This window comes from Sorex fumeus, unplaced genomic scaffold, assembly GCF_029834395.1.
Source record: "Sorex fumeus unplaced genomic scaffold, SorFum_2.1 ptg000002l, whole genome shotgun sequence".
Taxonomy (NCBI): Eukaryota; Metazoa; Chordata; class Mammalia; order Eulipotyphla; family Soricidae; genus Sorex; species Sorex fumeus.
Genome location: NW_026606059.1, coordinates 15014517 through 15038219, shown reverse-complemented (window position 1 = coordinate 15038219; position 23703 = coordinate 15014517). Strand labels below are relative to the sequence as shown.

The following is a 23703-nucleotide window of genomic DNA, read 5'->3' as shown; positions in this document are numbered from 1 at the left end:
GCTGCACTAGGCATCCGATATTTGGAATCCATCTGAGAGGCAAGAAACATCACTCCATTGGTGGTCTAGGGTACCACAAATTAAGATTCAATACTCACATACTTGACTAGAGATGAAGAGACATTGAATCAATCTCTAATATTTTAATTCTCCTCAGTGCAGAAAGCATAAGAAAGCAGAGAATAGGCAGCTCTAGACAAGGTGTTTGGGGTAAGATAAGTAGCCACTTATCACTTTCACTTTTATTTAATAGACTGGATCGTGGTTATACCTGTAAGAACATAGAGGACAATGCACTCCACAGAGTGAGAAAATTATTTTGTCCTCGTTTTATGCAAGAATCATCAGACCTTCTGCTCTGACCTGCAGATATGGACTTACTGAACAAAGTCCTTGCACCTAAGATTTTTATAATCAATAAAGGTGGACAAAAATCATCTGTAAATAAGAATTTTTGAAATGAATGTGCAAAATGACTTACTCAAGAGGACCAAGTTGAATAGAAACAGAATCAGTAGTAGAATCCTAATTAAATCCTACGGGATTTGATAAGTGATTGAATGAATAAGTTTCTTCTATCTACCACTGCTGCTACTGATATACTGATAAACACTAATTTCCCCATAACATAAATATAAATGTGAAAATTTAGGAGAGAAAAAATATCATTTGTAACCAGAGACATTTTTAAAAATAAGTTTGAATTGGTCTTATGGAAAGGAAAGCAGTTCAATTTTCAGCAGTTGGTGGGGAGGAAGCTCTATACATCTGGGAACAAAGACAGGTGTGGAAACAAGTTTAAGAAATTTTAAATCCAAACAGATGAGTTAGATAGAATTTTAAGAACTAGAGAAGTTTTCTAAAGATTCAGATTTACTGAGGGTTTGAGAAATGCATAGTGATCAGCATTCTTATTCCAGAATGTGCTATTATTGGCAATGCTGATTTCTGAGAAATTGTTCAGTATTTTATTTTGCTGGAATAAAAAAAAATGAGTGTGATAGCAAAAATTAATTGCTTTTTAAAACTGTTTTTAATTTTCACTTCCCTTATTTAAAGGGGGGAGGATTTCAGGAAAATAACAAAAATTAACCAAACTGTTAAATTTCAGGAAGAACAAAAAATGTTTATAGGGATTTCTAAGTCTCAACTGTTTAACCAATCTGGGTAAATGACAGGGTTGCCCCATGTGAGCATATGGGGTGAGTCCTGAATTGAGAAAATCTGGAATAGAACAGAAATGGTTACCAGAGTAATCAGGGGCAACTCTTACTTGAAATTTAACTTATTGACAAACACTTCCAATATGTTCATGCTATAATTAGTAACCATTGGGATTGCTAAGGTAGATGCGCACTTTTGTTGAGAAATCTCACTAACTCATTAAATGGCTTATGGAAGTGTGTCAAGTAGGGGACAGAGATGTGCTTCATGCCTTGCCGTGTTAGACTCTGGATTTGACTTCCAGCACCACATGATCCCCTAAAATACCAGTGGGCATAGCCCTGGCATCCCCCAAACACGGCCCAAAGTGACCCCTTTTAAGATGTTTATACAATGTATTAAATATTTTCATGAACACACCCTCAATTCTTTCCATGAATAATTATTCCTGATTATGCATTTTAGTTCTTTCCCTTGTATTTTCCATATGTAAAAGTGTGACCAAGCTAGTGTCATTGGTCCTGGTCACCTAGAAACAATTGTGATCATTGAGAACCCTACAGGATGTATTATTGATGAAAAGATGCTGACAAGTTCTCCTTTTTGTTTGCTTTTTTTTTTGGGCCCATGCCTGGCAGTGCTTAGGATTTAGTCCTGGCTCTGTGCCCAGGGGACCATATGTGGTACCTGGGATTCAAACCAGGTTCACAGTCACCTGCAAGGCAAATCCCTTACATCTGGTACCACCTCTCCAACGACTATTGGACCAGACCATATCTCTTAGGTGGAAAGAAACCTTCCTTACCGAACTCCTGACAATAGGAAACAGCTCTGGTGACGAAGCCATTTAATCACAGTGCTTGTGGCTTTGTTGAAATTGTTGAAATCACCAGAGGTTTGTTTTGTTTTTACTACTGAATGGTGCATGGTCAAAGGGAGAATTTGGAGATTCTTTTCTTTTAAAATGTATCTGAAACCAGTTATTACTTAAGACAGCTAGTTAACATCTTTGTTTCAAGATTATTGGTTACATTCCCAAAGAAAGAACATTAACCGTTTTGAAGTTTGACAATCTCAAAGGAAACATCAGATGAAATAATCACCACATGAGGATAATTTTAAGCTTAGAAGGTGCAGAACAGGATTTTAAGAGCCTTTGCCTCCCAAATAATGACCACTTGGTTCCCACAGCATTAGCTGGGTGCTAGCGCCTTATCCTCTAAGAGCATTATGTTAACTTAGAGAAGATCCTACTGGCTCAATGTAAAACTACAGAACTATAAAGATTTCAGGCTTAATAAAAGAGTCGAAACATTGTAAGTTTTTTACATTAACATTTTTGTGGCTTATAATTATCTGTTCCCCCTTCCTCTAAAATCTGATTCACAGAAAATATCTTATAGTATATGACTCTCCTTTATCAAAGACACTCTGCTAGCGATCTCATTTGTATGACTAATCCCTGCACTAGCTATTCAACAACCAGTAAAAATTCCATTTTAAGTCTGGGAAATAGATCTCCTATTAAACTGGTTTTTAAGTGACAGACTTGGGTTTCGAATTAGGCTCATCTGCTTCAAGGTCCTTCCACAAATATAAAATAACATTATATGAGACTGACACCGAAGGACAGTAGACACAAGGGCCAGGAATATTGCTCCATAGTTGGAAGCCTGCCTCATGAGCTGGGGGAGAAGGCAGCTGGGATAGAGAAGGGATCACTAAGTCAGTGATGGTTGGAGGGATCTATTGGGATGGGAGATGTGTGGCTGAAAGTAGATGAAGGACCAAACAAGATAGCCTCTCAGTATTTATATTGCAAATCATAATGTCCAAAAGTAGAGAGAGAGTAGGGGGGAAATTGTCTGCCATAGAGGCGGGGGAGGGTTGGGAGGGGGAGGGATACTGGGGGCATTGGTGGTGGAAGATAAGCACTGGTGGAGGGTTGGGTGTTCGATTATTGTGTGACTGAAACTCAGACATGAGAGCTTTGTAATTGTATGTCACAGTGATTCAATTAAAAAAGAAGAAGAAGAAGAAGAAGAGTTCCTCTACAGTGGCATTTTAGGATTTACAAACACTTTTCTTATGAATGATATAATTTAATTTGCATAGTGACCTTGTGATTCTTTGCTCTTCTCGCCCTTTGAGACCTATAGCTTCTTAGAAAGGATCCTCTAGGGCGCTAAAGTACAGCGGGTAGGGCGTTTGCCTTGCATGCAGCCGACCCAGGCTCGATTCCCAGCATCCCATATGGTCCCCTGAGCACTGCCAGTAATTCCTGAGTGCAAAGCCAGGAGTGAGAACTGTGCATCACCGGGTGTGACAAGAAAGAAAGAAAGAAAGAAAGAAAGAAAGAAAGAAAGAAAGAAAGAAAGGAAGGAAGGAAGGAAGGAAGGAAGAAGGGGGAGGGAGGGAGGGATAGAGGGAGGGAGGGAGGAAGGAAGGAAGGAAGGAAGGAAGGAAGGAAGGAAGGAAGGAAGGAAGGAAGGAAGAAGGAGGAGGGAGGGAAGGAGGGAGGAGGGAAGGAAGGAAGGAAGGAAGGAAGGAAGGAAGGAAGGAAGGAAGGAAGGAAGGAAGAATCCTCTATGGGCTCTGTTCCAAATGGTTGCCAGAAAAATCTCTGAGTGTAAAGCTAGGAATTAGCCATTGGCCCTGAGCATGGCTGGTGAGGCCCCAAAACAGAGCAAAATAAAACAATGCCAAAAAGATCCCCTAGGGGTCAGAATATATGTCAGATGTCTGCCTTGCCTCACATGAGAAAAGGTCTGAATTTGATCCCTGAGCACCAGATTAAGAGTGTGTGTGTGTGTGTGTTTGTGTGTGTGTGTGTGTGTGTGTGTGTGTGTGTGGCAGGTGGTGGTGTGGGGATCTATGTTCATCTATTTTTCTCACTTATTTTCTCAAACCTCTTCAATTGCATTTCCTCTTCTGTCATTCACTGCATCCTGTGTCTAGTGTTCTAAACTAGCCCTTCCAAACTCACCATGGTGCTCAGGATTGCTGGTGTTCTTGTTGCCTCTCCCCTTCTATGAGGAGACTGTGTGTAGCTTTGCCCTTCAGGCCCTTACCTCAGTGTTCCTTGCCAGCTCCTTTCTGTGCCTGAAGAGTTTTGAGCAGAGATTCAGATCCACAGAACTGATGACACTTACATGCTGGACAAACCTGGGAATACTGGTAATCCTTCTAGCCCACCGGGCCTGATCTTAGCCCTCATGTCACTGTGTAATGAGGGGAAGATAAAGTTTGATTATGCCCCAGTTTAGAACCCCCGTCCCTGATTTGGTTGTCTGCTCAGTTCAGTGTTTGGAAAGGAGCTTGCGAACATAGTCACGGCCCTCTATTCATTGTTGTCCAGTAACTCATGCCTGTCTGCGACCCAAAGGTACAGTCATAAGTTTAAGAACTGTACTCACTCAGTGAAGAAATCATCAGCAGGAGCTTTGCCAGGAAATAGATTTCAGAGCATAAAGGGAGACGTGAACCACCTTATTCTCCCTGAAAGGCATGTCACAAGAGGGTTTTAACATACAAAGAAAGAAACCAAGGACCTCCATCTTTTTTTTTCTTGGGGAATGGGTTAGAGAGATACAGCCAGTGGTGCTCGGGACAGGGATCACTCCAAGCATCTTCTGGGACCAAGTATGGTGCCGGGGATTGAACCTGGGTCTGCCACAAGCAAAGCAAGTGCCCTGTTCTCTATACATCACTGTGGGCCAGCCTCGGCCATTTTTATTCCCAGTTCCTGTGACATTCAACCTGTCTCAAGCACATTCTCCTCCTCCACTAAGGCCCCCCAGGGTGGGCCAGCTGCTGAGAAGACACTATCCAGGACAGTGCGGTGGGGGGGGGGGGGGGGGGAGGACAGCTAAATCCACAAAGAGAGATTCTATCCAGGATGAAGCCTAGTTAGCTTAATCCATAAATTCTCTCACAAGGACACTAGAAATAAGGAGACTCCTTCATTAAGATAAACACAGGCCACTTCAGAGCACCTCTTGTAAATACTGTTTGCTTTGGAGATAATAATGTCTATCTCCATACTAGAGTGGAATCTAACCACCTGGAGAAAAAAGCTTGTCAGCAGCAATTAAGTCTTTAATGTCTCTGAGCATCAGTTTATTTGCTTCTTTGTGCAAGTGTCTAAGTTTCAAAAGCCACTCTTTTAGCATCTGTAAAATAAACTCTCAGCCCCTGTGAAGTGAACTGGGAAGAAAGAGAGGGAGAAAAGGAAGAGAGGGAGGGAAGGTGGGAGAAAGGAAGGAAGGAAGGAAGGAAGGAAGGAAGGAAGGAAGGAAGGAAGGAAGGAAATTTTGAAGCACTGTTCTAAAACACATACTTTTTTTTTCATGATTTTTTTGTCATTATTCCATTTACCTTGATTATTCGTCAGTATTGCTCATCAGTACACTAGACGAAGGACAACCATGCAAGCAAGCCGGGTTCCGAAAAGGATTCAGCACAATTGACCATATCCACATGATAACCAAGCTCATTGAGGTTTCTCGGGAGTTCAAGATGCCACTCTGTCTAACGTTCATTGATTTAAAGAAGGCCTTTGATTCTGTTGAGATGGAAGCGTCATCGAAGCCCTAGCCAATCAGGGCGTTCAAACTCAATACATCAGGATCCTCCATGAGCTGTATTACAGATTCACTACCAGGATCTCACCATTCTACAAGGAAGTGACCATCGACATAAAGAGAGGGGTTCAGCAGGATGATACCATTTCACTGAAACTCTTCAGTGCCACCCTCGAGAATGTCATGCAATGACAGGAATGTGAAGAAATGGGAGTGAAGATAGATGGTCAGCAACTACACCACCTCTGCTTTGCTGATGACGTTGTTCTAATAACAGCAAACATCAGCCAAGCAGCATGAATGTTGGCCAACTTCGACCATGAGTGTGGAAAGGTCGAACTACAGCTGAATCTCACCAAGACAATGTTCATGAGAAACGGACTAGTCCCTGATACTCCATTTGCTCTCAACGGGACGACCATCTCCGAATGCAACAGTTATGTGTACATAGGTCAAGAAGTCAACATGACGAATGACCTGGCACTTGAGTTGTGCAGGAGGAAGAGAGCTGCTTGGAACGCCTTCGAGGGCGTCAAAGAAATAGCTAAGAGAACGAAGAACCTTGGGCTCTGGGCACACCTCTTCCAATTCTACTGTTCTTCCTGCATTAACATATGCCTCAGAGACCTGGGCCTTATGAAAACAGGATGAGAACGCTATTCGCTATTTGGGTCTCTCAAAGAGGAATCGAAAAAGCTATGCTTGGAGTATCACATTTCACTCAAATGAAAGTATCCGGAGTTCCGACCTCCGTCAACCATCAAGAATCAGGGACGCTGTCTCATTTGCCAAGGCGTCAAAAATCAGATGGGCTGAACACGTAATGAGATTTGGAGACGACCACTGGACTAGAGCCATTACCGACTGGATTCCATGGGACGACAGAAGATCGTATGGCTGCCCACCTACGAGATGGCCGAACTTCTTCATTAAGACCCTGAATGAATGGATTGATGCTTTTTGTGTTCCTGGAGTGAGCAGATGCCATTGGGCTACACTAGTACACAACAGGGACAAATGGAGACGGTACTGGCACCCACTCAAGCAAATCGATGAACAACGGGATGACAAGGGATTACAAGTGATTGCTCGTCAATATTGGAGAGGGTTAAAGAGTGTGGGTGTATGCCCAGCCCCAGATCTGATGAGAGAGGCCTGAAAAGATTGATATAAATTGTCACAGTTTTACTGGTGTCCTCCATCTACGTAGTTTGTCCTTGGAAAAGATCTGAACCATTGTTTGCTTCAGCTTCTCTGAGTTCTTGGAAAATGGTTCCCATTTTCATTCTTATGTCTGAGTGCCTAGTGAATGAGAATGACAGTCATTTCTCAGGCACTGGTAATTACATTCGAGTATTTAAATCTTTTATCCATAAAACAGTTCGTTTAGCTTGTAATTCTTGGGTCTAGATTATGTTATCATTTAACAGTGGATATCAGCCTAGAGTTTGATAGTCATCATATAGGAAATGTGTTTTATTTATCTTCAGGATCCTTAAATAAGTTTGTGAGAAAAAAAAAATCTAGGAGAGAGAATGTCTCTAAGACCAAGAAGAGGTTTTTAAATCTTTCAGCTTGCTGTGAACAGAGTAAGAGTAGAGGGGGTAAGGTGCTTGCCTGAGTATGGCCAACCCTGCTTCAATTCTGCCACCACATATGGTCCCTAGGTATGGCAGGAGTTATCCCTGAGCACAGAGCCAGGAGTCAGCCTTGAACACAAGCAATTGTGATCTAAAATGCTGCAGAAAGAAAGAAAGAAAGAAAGAAAGAAAGAAAGAAAGAAAGAAAGAAAGAAAATATCTTTCAATTTAAGATATATTTTATCTGAATCTAAAAGTGAACCAGAATTTTGGTTTTAGGGCTCCAAGTCTGTTTGGACAAGGTATTTAACACCACTCATCCTTAGACTTCTGCTGACACAAGTGATGATTTTCCGGGTATTCCCAGCATTGAATTGTGACGTTTGAGTGAAACACGTAGTGAAAAGCTCAGAAAGGGTTGGCATTGAAAACATTATTTTTACAACCCAATGTGTTTGAAATGTCAAGAATAATTTTCTCCGCAATTTTAAGGAACTTCATGATTTTCACAGGTTTTCCTCTCAGAGTTACAGAACTCTTGAGTAAAGTATTTAGAAAATGCTAAAAGTGAAAATGTTTGTCCAGAGAAAAGGAGGTGAAAATTCTATCTTCCTTACTTGAGCTCTCCTGACTTGTCACTATGTGACAAACCCAGTTTCCTTAAATATGAGGGTTTGGACCAGGCAAATACCCAAGTGCCTTTCAGCTCAAAAATTACTCGATGGCATTAGCAATAATACCATTCCTGGCGACCACATGCCTGGAAGTCTATAAAGATTAAAGCCTGCAAAAAATAAAGTTTCCTGGGTGTAATATCCCCCTCCCACTTCCACCAGTCAAGTATGAATCTATACCCAATAGATCTCTGTGACAGAGGTGTAGTGGGGCACAGAGAGACAGTGACCCCATCACTCTTGGGGTTCCCTCTTTACTTCCTGAGAAACACTAGGAATTGGTGTTATTGACCCCTGTTAAAAATAGGGCCACTTAAATAATGAATTGAAATAAAGTGATTCAATCTTTATGATCCCTGCCCAGTGTAGTATAATACCTACCCTCTCTGTTGTAACATGAATGAAAATTCTTATTACACATATGCACACATGTCTGCATGGGCACAACTACATGTACAAACTTCACATGTGCTTGATTCTTTTTTTTTTTTTTTCAGGAGAAGGGACTGTTTCAGTTGGGGGCAAGGATTGGGCCATTTGCAGCTATGATCAGGACTTACTCCTGGCTCTGCACACAGAGATCATTTCTGGCAGTGCTAAGGATCAAGCCCAGGTTTGCAGTAAGGCTGAGCTTGAGTATTACATGTGAGCTAAATTCACACTCATCGCACTGACATCAGGTGCTCATCAACACTGGCCTAACAGTTCTCTGCAAAACTGAGGATGTTGGCGGCTCATAAGCTTTTACATTAAGGGGATGCTGTGAGGAACAATTAAATGTCAGGAACCTACTAAGGATTATTAACTGCTGGTAATTCCCTCTTCAGGTAATAGCTTGTGAGCCATAAAGGGACAGTTAAATAAGCACTTCCATTTGAATATCATTTTCAAGGGATAAAAAGGATTCTAAAATTCCATTATGTCTAAATTTAGTACTGTTGTTTGAGAGGTGAAAAAAACTTTATTACCATGTGCTTTTTATAAAGGAATAATTGGCTGATTCCAAACTTCTTTAAGATAGAATTTTTTGTCAGGATTGATTGTAGAATTTCCATAATGAAGGGGACTTTCTTTTCTACCTGAAAGTCCCTCCTTGCTTCGGATATTGATAAACCATGCAAACTGACTCATGTCTTGGTTACATTTTATCCAGTGAAAGCCACTATTTCTCAAGTCTGAATTGTGATCAAGTTTAGTAAACACGACTATCACTGTTTAGTCGTGAGGATTTAAGTGTTGATTAGCCTGTTCCCTCTTCTTATTTGCAATCTATTCCCTTTCCCTCACCATTTAAACAAATTTGCTTGTTTCCTGTTTGCAAATTTTTTATATGCACAAAGACTGAAAGTCAAAACTTTCTTTGTCCTTCAGTCACCATATAGTGATTATTCCCTTTCTCTGTGGTCAATTTGTGATTCGAACTCTTTTTATTTCAAAACCTCTTGTCTTGTCTTATTTTACCAATCCTGCTTATTAATTACAGCCATCAGCTTTTCTGCTTTCTCCCTTTTTTCCTTCTACAACTCCACCAGAACCGTTTGCAATATTTTCTCAAGGGAACTCTTGATGGCAGAACCTTTGGTTACTTTACTTCAGCTAAGAGAAAAATTCCATTACCGTACCTCAATTAAAAAGGGGGGGAAGTGGACAGAGAAAGTTCAGTCACAGAATGCCTATTTGATTTTTCAGTTCTCTCTTTTGTGTTTTGTTTTTGTTTTATTTTGGAGTCACACATAGCAATGCTCAAGGGTTAACGCTGACTGCGCTTAGGAGTCACTCTTGGCAGTGTTCAGGGGACCATATGGGATGGTGGGGATTCAACCCAGGTTTGTTGCATGCTAGGCAAATGTAATGTACTGGCTCCCCAGTCCCTCATTTGTTCATTGTTTCAGCATGGGTGGGATTTTGTTATGGCTCTGATTCCTCATCTGTAAGATAAGAAATACCAATTACCATCATAGTGTTTCCAGGATTAAATAATTTGTTATTTATCATGATTTTTCTAAAAAAGTGACTTTGGGGAACATCTCACTATATTAGTCTTGGTCTACCTCTTCCGTTTTAATCTCTTCTACATAGTCCAAAATTCTTCTTTAATGCATTATTAGTTTCTCACATTGGGTTAGCAGTTTGAGAAGTTAAGAAACAAACAATTTTAGGTCTTACTACTTGATCTCACTATTTAAAAAATTTAATGAATCCAGTGAGGATTCAAAAAGGCATTCTTCTGCTTCAGTGCATTAAATACGTTCAGTATCTTCTGCTTAAATGCATTTAGTATCTTCTAATTAATATTCGGTATCTTAATGTTCACATTTCTCCCCTGGAAGAAACCATGTAAGCTCAGCCTGGGTCCCCACTCCAGTGCGCAAGTCTAGGGAGAAGAATATCTTCTTGGGGCTTTTCACTGGCTCTCCTGTCTGCCTTGAAACACTTCCTCCTCCACTTTTCAGTGGTTTGGGTCTGCACATCTCCCACTTGGTCTACAGTTTTCAGCCTGAATGGAACTTTAGTAAATTTGACTCAGGCTAGCTGAGGGCCTTGCTCTGACGACCAGCACAATCCTGTAATTTCCTGTGCAAAGCATGTCCACTTTTCTGTCATTTACCATGAGACTTTTTTTTTATTCTTTGTCCCTGCTCTTCCCTTGGATCATTTTCTATGTGAAGGAAGGAACTTTGTCTCTTTTCAATCTTGAAAGACTAGTGAGTCCCAGCCTATGAGCCAAAGGGTCCTTTCATCCCTGTTTCCTGGACACCATTTATATGAGGAAAGAAATCACATAAAGTCTGCATCTATTGAACTTCTAGGGTTTAAGGAATGGGAAATCTAGAATGTTCACTTTCTGCTCTTAATTTTAATAAATTATTTAATAAGTTCATATTAGAAATTTTTATTTCATTTAAAATATTTCGGGGACTGAATGTTACTGGGCCCGCTTGAGCAAATCGATGATCAACGGGAGGGCCTTTACTTACTTGTCGCTGTCTTCCCGTTGTTCATCGATTTGCTCGAGCAGGCCCAGTAACGTCTCCATTGGAGACTTTGTTGTTACTGTGTTTGGCATATCGAATACGTCACGGGGAGCTTGCCAGGCTCTGTCGTGCGGGCGAGATACTCTCGGTAGCTTGCCGGGCTCTCCGAGAGGGGCGGAGGAATCGAACTCGGGTCGGCCATGTTGGCTGCGTGCAAGGCAAATGCCCAACCGCTGTGCTATCGCTCCAGCCCGTCTTTACTTACTTACTTACTTAAAATATTTCAATATTTTGAATCCTCAGTGATGTATTTCATCATAGGTTCATTAGTTTTTTAATAGTGAGATTGGATAGTAATATCTAAAGTTGTCTGTTTCTTAACTTCGCAAACCCCTTGGCCAATGTGAAAAATCAATTTTGTGTTCCCCAGACTACATCACATGTTAAAAGCTTCTACATGTTCTCACAAGCCGATTCTTTTTTTCTTTTTGGGTTACACCCGGTGATGCACAGGGGTTATTCCTGGTTCTGCACTCAGGAATCCCCCCTGGTGGTGCTCAGGGAACCATATGGGATGCTGGGAATCGAACCTGGGTTGGCCGCTTGCAAGGCAAACACACAACCCACTGTGCTGTTGCTCCAGCCCCACAAGCCAATGTTTAACTTATTTTTAATTGGTAATTGTAACAGCAAAATGCTTTTTCAACCTGTCATCTACCTATAAAGTCATATATTTTCCCTTACCTACATATGAGAGAGAGAGACAGAGACAGAGACAGAGAGAGAGAGAGACACAGAGAGAGAGAGAGAGAGAGAGAGAGAGAGAGAGAGAGAGAGAGAATCTGTATGCATTTCATCTTCAGGGATGCTACTTTCTCTCATGCAGTTGTTTTCCAAATAATTGAGTGTTCTTTTACACCAGGTGCAGTTATATGATAGACAACGTGATTTTATTGATGAATGGGGCATTGCAAAAGAAATCTGTAAAAGAGATTCTGATGAAGTGCCATCCGCTGGGTCGCTTCATAGAAATGGAAGCTGTCAACATTGCAGAGACACCCTCTGACCTGTTCCATGCTGTCCTGGTTGAGACACCACTGGGTATGAATCCACACACTCACAGTTCCTCTATCATAACTGTTATTCGGGGCTAAAGCGATAGTACAGCAGGGAAGGTAGGGCATTTGCCTTGCACATGGCTAACCTGGGTTCAATTCCCAGCATCCCATATTGTCCCCTGAGCACTGCCAGGAGTAATTCCTGAGTGCAGAGCCAAGAGTAACTCCTGTGTATCACCGGGTATGACCCCCAAAGCAATAAAACAAAAAGAAAACACATATGCAGTTTAGAGCTTTCTCCTTGTACACAGATGCATCTACACAGACTACTAAATTGAACAAGGCCTTAAGCCATCTACTTCTATCTCCCTTTCTTCACTCCAGATGAAAAAGCTGTCCAGGATCACCTGAGAACCATAGAAGTTTCATCTCCAAAACTCTAAAGTTATCACAGTTTCCACTAGAACTTAACAACTAGTAGAATGTAATTTTTTATAATAATCTCTAGTGGAATTTTATTGTGATTAATCCTATCACCTTCTAGTTTCTATTTCTTTGTAAATAAGATTGATGTGGAAAGTATTTAGTACTAGGAAGTTTAGGGATGCCATTTTTCTATCAAATGTTTAGGAATGCCTGTCCAACTATCTGAAGCAATGATGATATGAATATTTTTATTCTAATTTGGCATGAACAATAGTTGAAGTATTACAAACGTTAGAGCAATAATTTTGTACACATGATTGTAAGAAAATCTGGCTAACGGCCAGTTTTCCATTAACTGCCATTTAAGGGCTGGAGAGATAGTACAGAGATAAGATTCTTATCTCTGACCCAGGTGGCCCAGGTTGGATTCCTGACACTCCTTACAATCCCCCAAGGAGTGATCCCTGGGGACATAGCAAGGAGTAAACCCCAGGTACCTCTGGGTATGACCCCTAAAAAATAAAACAACAACAACAAAAGAATTGCCATTTAAAACAAATTTGAGGAAGAAAAACAATTTTTCTCTAAGTTGCCCATGCTATGTCAGCACTAAATGACAAAAAACAGGATGAACTAGACATTTTTGAACGGAAAGCTAGGCTCAGTCTGTTCCCAATCAGATGACACAGAGAAGTTCAGTTTAGTTGATTTATCATTTTAAAAGTGGTAGTATTTAACTATATTATAATTCTGTAAACTAAATATACTTTCAGAGCAACTCAAAGCTTAGTCAAGTCACAAATAGTAAATATGAGATAATGGCCAGGGGAGTTCAGGGTGTGTTCCCAAACAGTCAACATTAAAATAAACAATTTCAAGATCTTGTGAGGGTTAAATAAATTAAGGTATATTCAGCACGTAGTATCTGGCTTTTACATATGGAGTGCTTAGTAAATAGTCCCTCCTAGTCTCTTTACTGTGAAGTGTTATGTTACCATAGAACAACCTTGTCAGGCATGGGTGACATACTAGTACCTTTAGGAGACCTTTCCTATAATTTATTATCATGTTTTAATTGATTTATATGATAATTTTTATTTTCTATTTTCAGCCCCTTTCTTTCAGGACTGTATGTCTGAAAATACTCTAGATGAATTGAATATTGAATTACTGCGCAATAAATTATACAAGGTAACTTTCCCCAGATACCTAATAACACCATAATTGAAATTTACATATAAAAGTTGTTTTGTCTGTTAGCCAAATGCCACAATGAGGAAGCTGTGCTTACTTGGAACATAGCCTATACAGCCCTGCCTGTCTTTTAGTTAAATTCACACATATCACCTTCCCTCAACCCACAAGTTCCTGAGAGGAAATATCATCCTTTTCCTTAATCCGGTGCATGCATGGTACCTGGAATATTAAATGTTTGGATTAAATGTCTTGGTTATGTGTCTGTAGACAGGTCAGTAGGTCAATAGGGTGAATCATATTATTCCATTTTAAAGCCATCACCATGCATAGTCAATCTTGTACTGTGCAACATCTTTTTGTTCAATTGTTGTACAGTTCCTGAATTGCACAAGAAAGCCATCAACACAATAAAAGAATAGACACGTTTATACTACCTTATGATAAAATATAGTCTCTAAAGTATTACATTGCAGGGTTTGGCACAATAATACAGCGCGGAGGGTGTTTACCCTGTATACGGCCAACCACGTTCAAGCCTTGGCATCCCATATGGTCCCCCAAGCACCACCAGGAATGATTCCTGACTGCAGATCCAGGAGTAACACCTGAGCACTACCTGGTGTGACCCAAAAGATAAAAAATAAAGTATTGCATTGCAGAGAAGTTTTGTTTATATAAGAAAACTTCATCTAAAAAAAACATTTTTGAGATATTCCTAATAGAAGTCACTGCTATATGCAATTTCAAGGCATTTGCTGAATTCATTCAACAAAGCTACCAGTTCTCCTCAGCCTCAGCGCTCAGCTGAGAAACCTGGTGCACGGAGAGATAAGACTTACTTGGCAGAGTCAGTTAGCTAGAATATTCCAGAACTGTGATCAAAGTAGTCTCACTCCACGACCTAGACTCTGCTTTGAACAACACACCCACCATGCTCCGAGTTATCCAAGTAGACCTTGTGAGCCCTAACAGAGATGAAATGTCAGCAGAGGACAAAATCTAGACTTATTTGCTGAGCTCATAGGAGACTTTGGCATTTTTATTATAATATCAACAGTCGACTATGTGAAATGATCCAAGAACCTTGCAAGAAAGTGCTTGCTAAGCAATTATAAAGTATGATAAGTGCAGTTTTGTTTTTCTGTTCTTTCTTAGGCTGTATAACAGGCTTCACTGTGGAAGTTAATAGCAGATTTATTATAAAATATATGAGAGAAATATTTTACTTTCTATTAAAGCATTTAATAAATCAGATTTAAGTTTATGTAGACTTCCCGAAAGGAAAGCACATTCACTTTATTGTTTTATGATCTTCTTTTTAAGTCTTACCTTGAGGCATTCTATAAATTCTGCAAGAATCATGGTGATGTCACAGCAGAAATTATGTGTCCCATACTTGAGGTAAGAAAGAGTCCTTGAAATTTTTTTTTCACCAAATAAAATGCTTACATAATTGTTTGTGCGTTATTTGTTTGTTTGGGCCACACCTTATGGTGCTCAGGGACATTTGCTGATTCTGTGCTTATAAATTTAATTTGTATAATCCCACTTATCTTTTCTAACGTTGAATATTTTAATTGGGCATAAACTACTTATACAAACAAAATTTAATATCTATAATTAAGAATACAATTTTTCAACATAGAAGAATCATTTTGGAATTAGAAGAGAATATAAACATTTTCTGCTGTTTCTTTCTGAAATGTTTGAGAAAAGCAAATTGTAATTAGTCAAAACTTTAGTAAACTATAGGAAATTGGTGATACTCTTTATTTTTAAAACTGTCCAAACAAACACTGTCCGTCCTGTTGTTCATTGATTTTCTCGAGCGGGCCCAGTAACGTCTCCATCGTGAGACTTCTTGTTACTGTGTTTGGCATATCGAATACGTCACGGGGAGCTTGCCAGGCTTTGCCATGTGGGCGATGCGGGCGAGATACTCTCGGTAGCTTGCCGGGCATGAATAAAAAACCTCTAATAAGAGAATATCAAATGAGTGGGAACCCCCACAACTTAACACCAAAGTTCACTGAGGTTCCTTCCATAGGGTTGTTGTTATATGTACTTACATAGATACTTAAATAGGAGTAAGCCCTGAGCACCGCTGGGTGGGGCCCAAAGAAAAGAAATGAAAATAAATCCAAAATAAAGGTCACCCCAACCACCTTGCAAGTATTCCAGGTGTGGTTGACTATAACTCAGCATTTTCCCATCTATAGAGTAACTAACAAACATGCAACTATCAATCACCAAGACTACAGCTTATGGTTGATGGACAGTTACTCTATGGGTTATGTGATTGACAGTCACTTAATGATTTGTCAAATGTAGTCATTGGCGTCTACCTCTCAAATTATTCTTCTAAAGTGGTTCTCCCTTTCTTGCGGTTTTCCCTTTCACAGTTATATTTACCCTCCATCAATCATGGTCAGAAAATAATATTACAGAGTAAAACATTTTCAGAGAGAGATAGACTATATTAACATATCTTTTATTGCAATATGTTACTATACATATTTTATTTTATCATTATAACTGTAAATACCTTACTGTGTCTAGTTTAGAAATTAAACTTCATCAGGGGTATGTATGTATAGGAAACTGAGCCGTACATATAGGGAAAAAAATCACATTTTTACTATCAAGTGATTCCTGAAGACAACCTCGGTGGATAAGGACAGACTGAATTTTTTTTTAACTATTTAGGGTTACTCGTTTAATCTGTTATCAAGATCTCCTTCTTTCAAATTTTGATCTGCAAACACATAAGAAATTCAGGACCGATATTAGAAAACACTGATGAGCACCCTGGGAAGAATATGTGTTGAGTGTTTAATACAGATTTATTTTGCTAGTGTCCAAATTCACTTAATTTTTGAAAAGGCCATGGGAGGCACTTCTAAGCCCTTGCTTTGCCATGTGAAGCTCATTTTCATCTAAATATTTATTTATTTATTTATTTGTTTATTTTTGCCTTTTGGGTCACACCCAGCAAAGCTCAGGGGTCACTCCTGGCTCTGCACTCAGGAATTACTCCTGGCGGTGCTTGGGGGACCATATGGGATGCTGGGGATGGAACCCGGGTTGGCCACGTGCAAGGCAAACGCCCTATCTGCTGTGCTATCGCTCTGTCCCATCATTTTCATCTAAATCTTTAATCATAAGATTTTCTATTGCAGTAATTTAATTGGTGGATAAATATCTAAATGAGTCAATGACTTCTGATTTCAAGAAAAGTGGTAAGAACTATCCTTTAAGGGTGTTGGGAGGTTCCACCCAGGATGGGAGATGCATACTGAAAGTAGACTATAGACCAAACATCATTGCCACTCAATGCCTCTTTTGCAAACCACAACACCCAAAAGGAGAGAGAGAACAAAAGGGAATGCCCTGCCCACAGAGGCAGGGTGGGATGGGAGGAAGGGGGGGTGGGAGGGATACTGGGATCATTTGTGGTAGAGTATAGGCACTGGTGAAGGGATGAGTATTCGATCATTGTATAACTGAAACCCAAGCACAAAAAAAGTCCACAACTGTACCTCATGGTGTTTCACTAATAAAAATTTAAAAAAAAAAATAAAAGAACTATCCTTTAATTAGGAGTGAACAAAGGAAAGTGAATAATCTCACATGCCTATGTATTTAAACCAGTGTTGATACAGCATGTCAAGTTAGTTCCCTTTAGAAAATCTGATTATTAAATTTCACAATTAATGATACTTTTCTTACCCCCCTGTTAAAATTCTTATAAAGCCCAAGAAGTCCTTGATTATGCTTTATTTTATTTTAAAATTTTTTAAAAACTGAATTACCAAGAGATGCAGTTTCAAAGCTGTTCATGATCCGGTTTTAGTCATGCAATGTTTCAATGCCCATCCCTCCACCAGTGTACATTTCCCACCACCAATGTCTCCAGTATCTCTCCCTTCCACTCCCCTTCCCCATCTCCTGTCTCTAGGGCATGTACTTTTCTTCTCTCTCTCTCTCTCTCTCTCTCTCTCTCTCTCTCTCTCTCTTTCTCTCTCTCTCTCCCCCCCCCCGCCCCCCACCCCCATTTTGGGCATTATGGTCTGCAATACAGATACTGAGAGGCATCATGTTTGGTCCCTTGCCCACTTCAGTAAGCATCTCCCATCCAGAGGGATCCCTTCCAACATTATTGCCATAGTGGTCCCTTGTCAATCCCAACTGCCCTCACCCCCAACACTTGAGGCAGGCTTCCAACTGTGGACCAATCCTTCTGGCCCTGCAAGAAGTCCTTGAAGGAAAATTTTGTAGCTGACAAGCTCTGAAAACTATTTTTGTCCTTATCTACATAACACAAAAAAGTGACTATCAATAAATAACACTTTTATGGCACACTAAATTTCAGAAAGTGACTGAGTCTCTTTCAGACATGCCAAGTATTGAAATTTGTGGTCCATGAGGCTCATCCCTTTCTTTTTATAAATAAAACAACTAGTCACACCACGTCGTGATAGCACAGTAGGTAGGGCATTTGCCTTGCATGCGGCCGACCCAGGTTTGATTCCTCCATCCCTCTCGGAGAGCCTGGTAAACTACTGAGAGCATCCCGCCCACACAGCAAAGCCTGGCAAGCTCCCCTTGGCATATTCGACATGCCAGAAACAGTAACAACAAGTCTCACAGTGGAAACATTACTAGAGCCCACTCGAGCAAATCGATGAAAAACGGAATGACAGTGCTACAGTGCTACAGTCACACTATAAGAACACATTATGTCAGTTTAAAAAGTATAGTTTCCACATGGCATAATTCCTGTGGTTTATAAATGGTTTGTGTACATTTACCCGTGAAATACGTGATGTGAGGGCCAGGGAGATAGCTCAAAGAGAGGGAATACTTGATTTTTATTGAATCCTGTTTTCAATTACTGCACTGCTGGTCTCCTGAGCACTGTTGAACAATGGGCCAGGAAAAGAAAGAAAGAAAGAAAGAAAGAAAGAAAGAAAGAAAGAAAGAAAGAAAGAAAGCAAGCATGCAGGCAGGAAGGAAGGAGGGAGAGAGGAAGGAAGGAAAAAAGGAAGAATGAAGGAAGGTGGGAGGGAGGAAAGGTATACAATGGTGTGCTTAATAAAGAACACGTATTATGTGCTAAATATTATCCTAAGTACCTTAATATGTAGATTCACTTATACCTCAACATAGCACAGTGCATCGGGCAGTTCAGTGCCTCTTTTCAGAAGGGGGAAACAGAGGCAGAGAGGTTAGTAACTTGCCTAATGAATGACAGTAAATGGTGTTAAGTAAGTAGTAGGTGGCAGTGTTGGGTTTGAACTGAAGCAGCCTGGGGCTCCCACTCCTGTCTGTGCACCCGTTACCTTATAGAGCACCTACAGTAAATTTACTTTTCACAATTCTTTTGTCTAAAAGGTGATAATTCAAAAGCAGTATCATATGTTTATACTATAAAATAAGAAATAGATAAAAATATCTTTGTAATTCTTTAGGTAACTAAAAAGACAAGATAATAATATTGCTCATTTCTGGGAGGATTTGATCAAACTATATATACCTGTTGTTATCATTGGCTCTTTCTTATACCCATGATAGTGCTACATTAGCTTCCGGGGTTTTTTTCAAGCTGTGCTTTAAAAAATTATCATCATTATAGTTTAAAACTAGAAACACCAAGGCCTGGGATGTAGGTCAGTGGTAGAGTCATTTGCTTTGCCTGTGTGAGGCCTTGGGTTCAGTATCCAATCCCTACCAATGCAAAAAATTAAAATAAAATTTTGCACATATCAAAATACCAGTTACACATAGCATGTGGCAGTTTTGACCTTTCTGATGACATGAACAAAGGAGATTGATCAATTTTACATAATTACATAAGATCAAGTAATGACCTTTCCTTTTGTTTGTGGTGCATTTAATTAATGTAGTTTTTCTATTACAGTTCTTCCATGTATAGTCTCATTTGATCTCATTTGATTGGAGATTTCAAAGGAGTCTGTATGGTAGAAAGGAGTCTGTGATGGAAACTAGACTTGTCTGAGAGAATCTGGTCCGATTACGAGATTGTGACTTCATATGAAAAAGAGGAAATTGACATATTCAAGGCAAATACACCACAGTGTACTGTTTGCCTTTGTGTCTTTCATTACTTTTTTCCCTTTGCTCGACTGGCAGCCCATGTGACTAAACAAACAGGGATGATGACGTGCAGGGAATACTGTCCACCTTCCCTGGCCAGTAACCCCGCTGACAAGGCTGGACTTGATTTCAGTCAGTCACTCCCTTTCTCCACTCTTCCACCCACTGCTCCTGCAAGGTATTCCTTTCCGCCTTCGAGAATTGGCAAGAATATCGGACCTGATCAGCCTCACTCTGGCATGTACAACTGATAACAATTTTGAGTGAATTTTGAGTGAATCAACAGTACTTTGTTATCTTTTGCAATAACAAAATTTGTTTTTAAAGTTACAAGTGTTTGAAGGAAGGCGTGAAAAGAATACGTAGAACATAGAACATAGTGTATTCATCATAAATTTTGTCAACAGGATGCCAAACCTGTGAAAATTTTCATAGATGTTTGACTAACAAAGCCTCTTATTCCATCTATTTTCTTTCCTCCATAATCAGACATCCTGTCAAACTGGTAGCAATGAGCTTGCCAAAGACAGTATAGTTCTCTTATAACTCCACAAAATTATAGTTCTTTTTCACTAAGAGCTTGCAAACACTTGCTTACAGTCTCAAGATTAGAAGATGATAATGAGGTACATTTAAAGACAACTATAATAAACAAGAGAAATTAAAATTACAAGAGAGTCCAAAGGAAATCATATCCAATTAAGGAGAAAATGGAAAGTTTTCCTATGAAAAAGATGCTTTTGGGTGCCTGTGACCTGTTATGCAGGGAGAATTTCACCATACAGGAATAGATATGTGCATTGTAGGTAAAGGGGAGATGTGTTTACGAGAAGTGGGGAAGTCTATGGATTGTTAAAGTGACTTATTACAGAGCAGTTGTCCCAGTGTTTAAGCTGTGCCCATACTTCCGAAATGCCATGTTTTACTTCATCTAGCCTCCTTCTAGAAAGGACTCCATGCCTTGCACATTTCGAGCTCTCCTTACCTTAATCTACCCCTCTCTTTACAATTCTAGCATCTTGGGGCTGGAAAGACAGTACCGGGATTGAATATTTGTCTTGCATGCCATGAATTCACGTTTGGTCCCTGGCACCACATATCGTCCCCTGAATACCACCAGGAATGGATCACTGAGTGCAGAGTCAGGAGTAAGCCCTAAGTATCACCAGGTGTGGCCCAAAATAATACTGCTACTAATAAATAAAATCCTCATATGTTGGGCCTCAAAAGACTGGAGTTTAAGGTTTACATGCAGGAGCCCTGGGTCTGGTCCCTAACTAACATATGACCTTGAGCTCTGTGACCCCTAAGTAGTCCACAGCATTTCTAGGTGTGATTCAAAGATAGGAACACGCCCCCCCCCAACATTTTAAGACTAGAAATTTTCATAGAATCCTAACATTTTAAGACTAGAAAGCAAGACAAAGAAATGCTTGAGGCAATTAACCATTGGACCTCCTGTATTATTTCTCCCCAAGGTCCCTAAATGATATGACATCTTCCTTTTGTATTTATGGAGTGATAGCACAACAGGTAAGGCGTTTGCCTTGCACGTGGCTGACCCAGGCGACCCAGGTTCGATTCCTCCGCCCCTCTTGGAGAGCTCGGGAAGCTACGAGAGTATTTCACCAACCAGACAAAGCCTGGCAAGCTACCCGTGACATATTCAATATGCCAAACACAGTAACAAGTGTCACAATAGAGACGTTACTGGTGCCCGCTCGAGCAAATTGATGAACAATGGGAGGACAGTGACAGTGACAGTCTAGTCACCAAAATGCATAAAACTATGATAAGACTAACTTTACTCGGTACCCTGAGGTAGCTGCCTTTGCTTCCAAATAAAGGTCACTCCTGCTTTTAGCTCACCCATAGTTTCCAAGAGAGCAGTCAAAAGATCAGAAGAAGCTAGGTTTCCTGCTCCTAAGAGGAAAACACTTGTTCAGTGTGAGTTCCCATAAAATTGGTTGCAAGTCTGGATTTGTTATTAGTCCATTACTCAGAATAAATTGATCAAGGGCTGGAGCGATAGTACAGCGGTAGAGCGTTTGCCTTGCACGCAGCCAACATGGCCGACCCGAGTTCAATTCCTTCGCCCCTCTCGGAGAGCCCGGCAAGCTACCGAGAGTATCTCGCCCGCACGGCAGAGCCTGGCAAGCTCCCCATGACGTATTCGATATGCCAGACACAGTAACAACAAAGTCTCCAATGGAGACGTTACTGGGCCCGCTCGAGCAAATCGATGATCAACGGGAGGACAGTGACAATGACAGTGACAGAAGTTGATTGAAGGATACAGAGCAACTCATTTCTTCTTCCTTGTGCATTACTAGGAACTTTGGGATTCTGTAAAACACAGATTTCTGGCTCCACAGGTTTGGTATTTGACCTGAGGTTTTGCATTTCTCACAAGCTTCTGGAAAATGCCAAAAAGCATGACTGGTAATCCATGGAACACACAGTATACAATGACAGTATACAATGCAACATGGGAGAAAATATTAGAGAATTTCTAAAGTTTTCGAACCATTTCTGTTAGATTCAGTGGACGATGAAGATACTTCTATATGTCAGCCAGTGTAGATGCAAAGCTGGCTAGTGAATGGAAATGATCCCTCAAACACTTTAGTCTAGCGGAGAGAAAGGAAATACATGCAGATTTCAAAAGTCATGTGGCACTAGAGAGACAGTACAGGGGCTAAGGTGCTTGTCTTACATAAAGCTGACCCTGCTTTGATCCCTAGAACTGCATATGGTCCCCCAAGCACCACCAAGAGTTACCCCGGGCTCAGAAGTAGAAGTTAACTCTGAGCACTGCCAGTTATGTGCCACCCCAAAAGAAATAAAAATTGAATTAAAATTACATGGTAAGTGTTGGTGCTTCCGGGAGAAGACTTGTTTAGTCCAAGGTTATCCAGTAATACCCATGCTCAGGGAGGAGGACCCATTAAGGAAAGTTTAAGAGGATAATAAGTAATTCAAGCGGTAGAATGAAGAAGAGGCTGACGGGCCTGTTTGCTGAGATGCCTTGGGATGCCCAGCAGAGAAGATGGGCTCTGAGTGTACAGTAGTTACCTCCAGGACCAAATCCCGTCACCTTACAAATAAGGAAGCTGAGGGCCTGTAAGGAAAAGAACTTGATCTGAGACACCTAACTCTTAGCAACAGACTTAAATTTAGTGGCGTCAGACTTAGTGTTTTTAAGAAAATAACTAAAACTTGGATGGATGTGGCTCCTGATGGATCACTTTCTCCACAGGAGTGACACCCCAGGCCGGACCTGTCTACCCTATAATCCCCTTCACTTTCCAAACCACATGTGTGTTCCACATATGGTAGTGGTTCCACTAACGTTTAAATTTTTATCCCCGAATTAAGCCTCCAACAAGTATCTGTTATTCCAATTTTTTTATATAGAAGAGGTACTTGAGAACCCACACACATCCCCGTATACACAAATAAAGCAAAACCAGGGACCAGAGTGATAGTACAGTAGTAAGGCACTTGCCTTGCATGCAGCTGACCCAGGTTCAATTGCTAGCATTCCCTATGTCGCCCATTACTTTCAGGAGTAATTGCTGAATGCAGGTAGGAGGAACTCCTGAACATCACCAGGTGTGGCCAAAATACAAAAAGAAGAAGAAGGAAAAAGAAAACAAAGCAACAGTCCAATTAAATGGCAGATACTATGAGGTTTCATTATATAAAATGACATCAATGACTGACATCAACAGATGAAAAGGGATGTTTACATATAACACACCCTTTTTGTTCCGCACATAGTAGTGGTGATTCCACTGACATTTAAAATTTTTATCCCCAAATTGACCCCAACAAGTAATTGTTATTCCAATTTCTATAGAAGAGGCCCTTGAAACTCTAGCGGCCAAGGCCTCTGTGGTAGACACATGGCTGAGTAATTGCAGGGT

General features: G+C 40.4%; 1 protein-coding gene across 1 annotated transcript in view; it reads left to right on the top strand.

The window, feature by feature from the left end:
* ATP6V0D2 (ATPase H+ transporting V0 subunit d2) overlaps nucleotides 1-23703 on the top strand; it is a 57265-nt gene that overhangs the window by 29966 nt on the left and 3596 nt on the right. The window contains exons 3-5 of the mRNA XM_056112092.1: nucleotides 11899-12077; nucleotides 13572-13651; nucleotides 14981-15058. Of these exons, the coding sequence (XP_055968067.1) occupies nucleotides 11899-12077; nucleotides 13572-13651; nucleotides 14981-15058 (337 nt within the window). The remainder of the gene's footprint in view (nucleotides 1-11898; nucleotides 12078-13571; nucleotides 13652-14980; nucleotides 15059-23703) is intronic.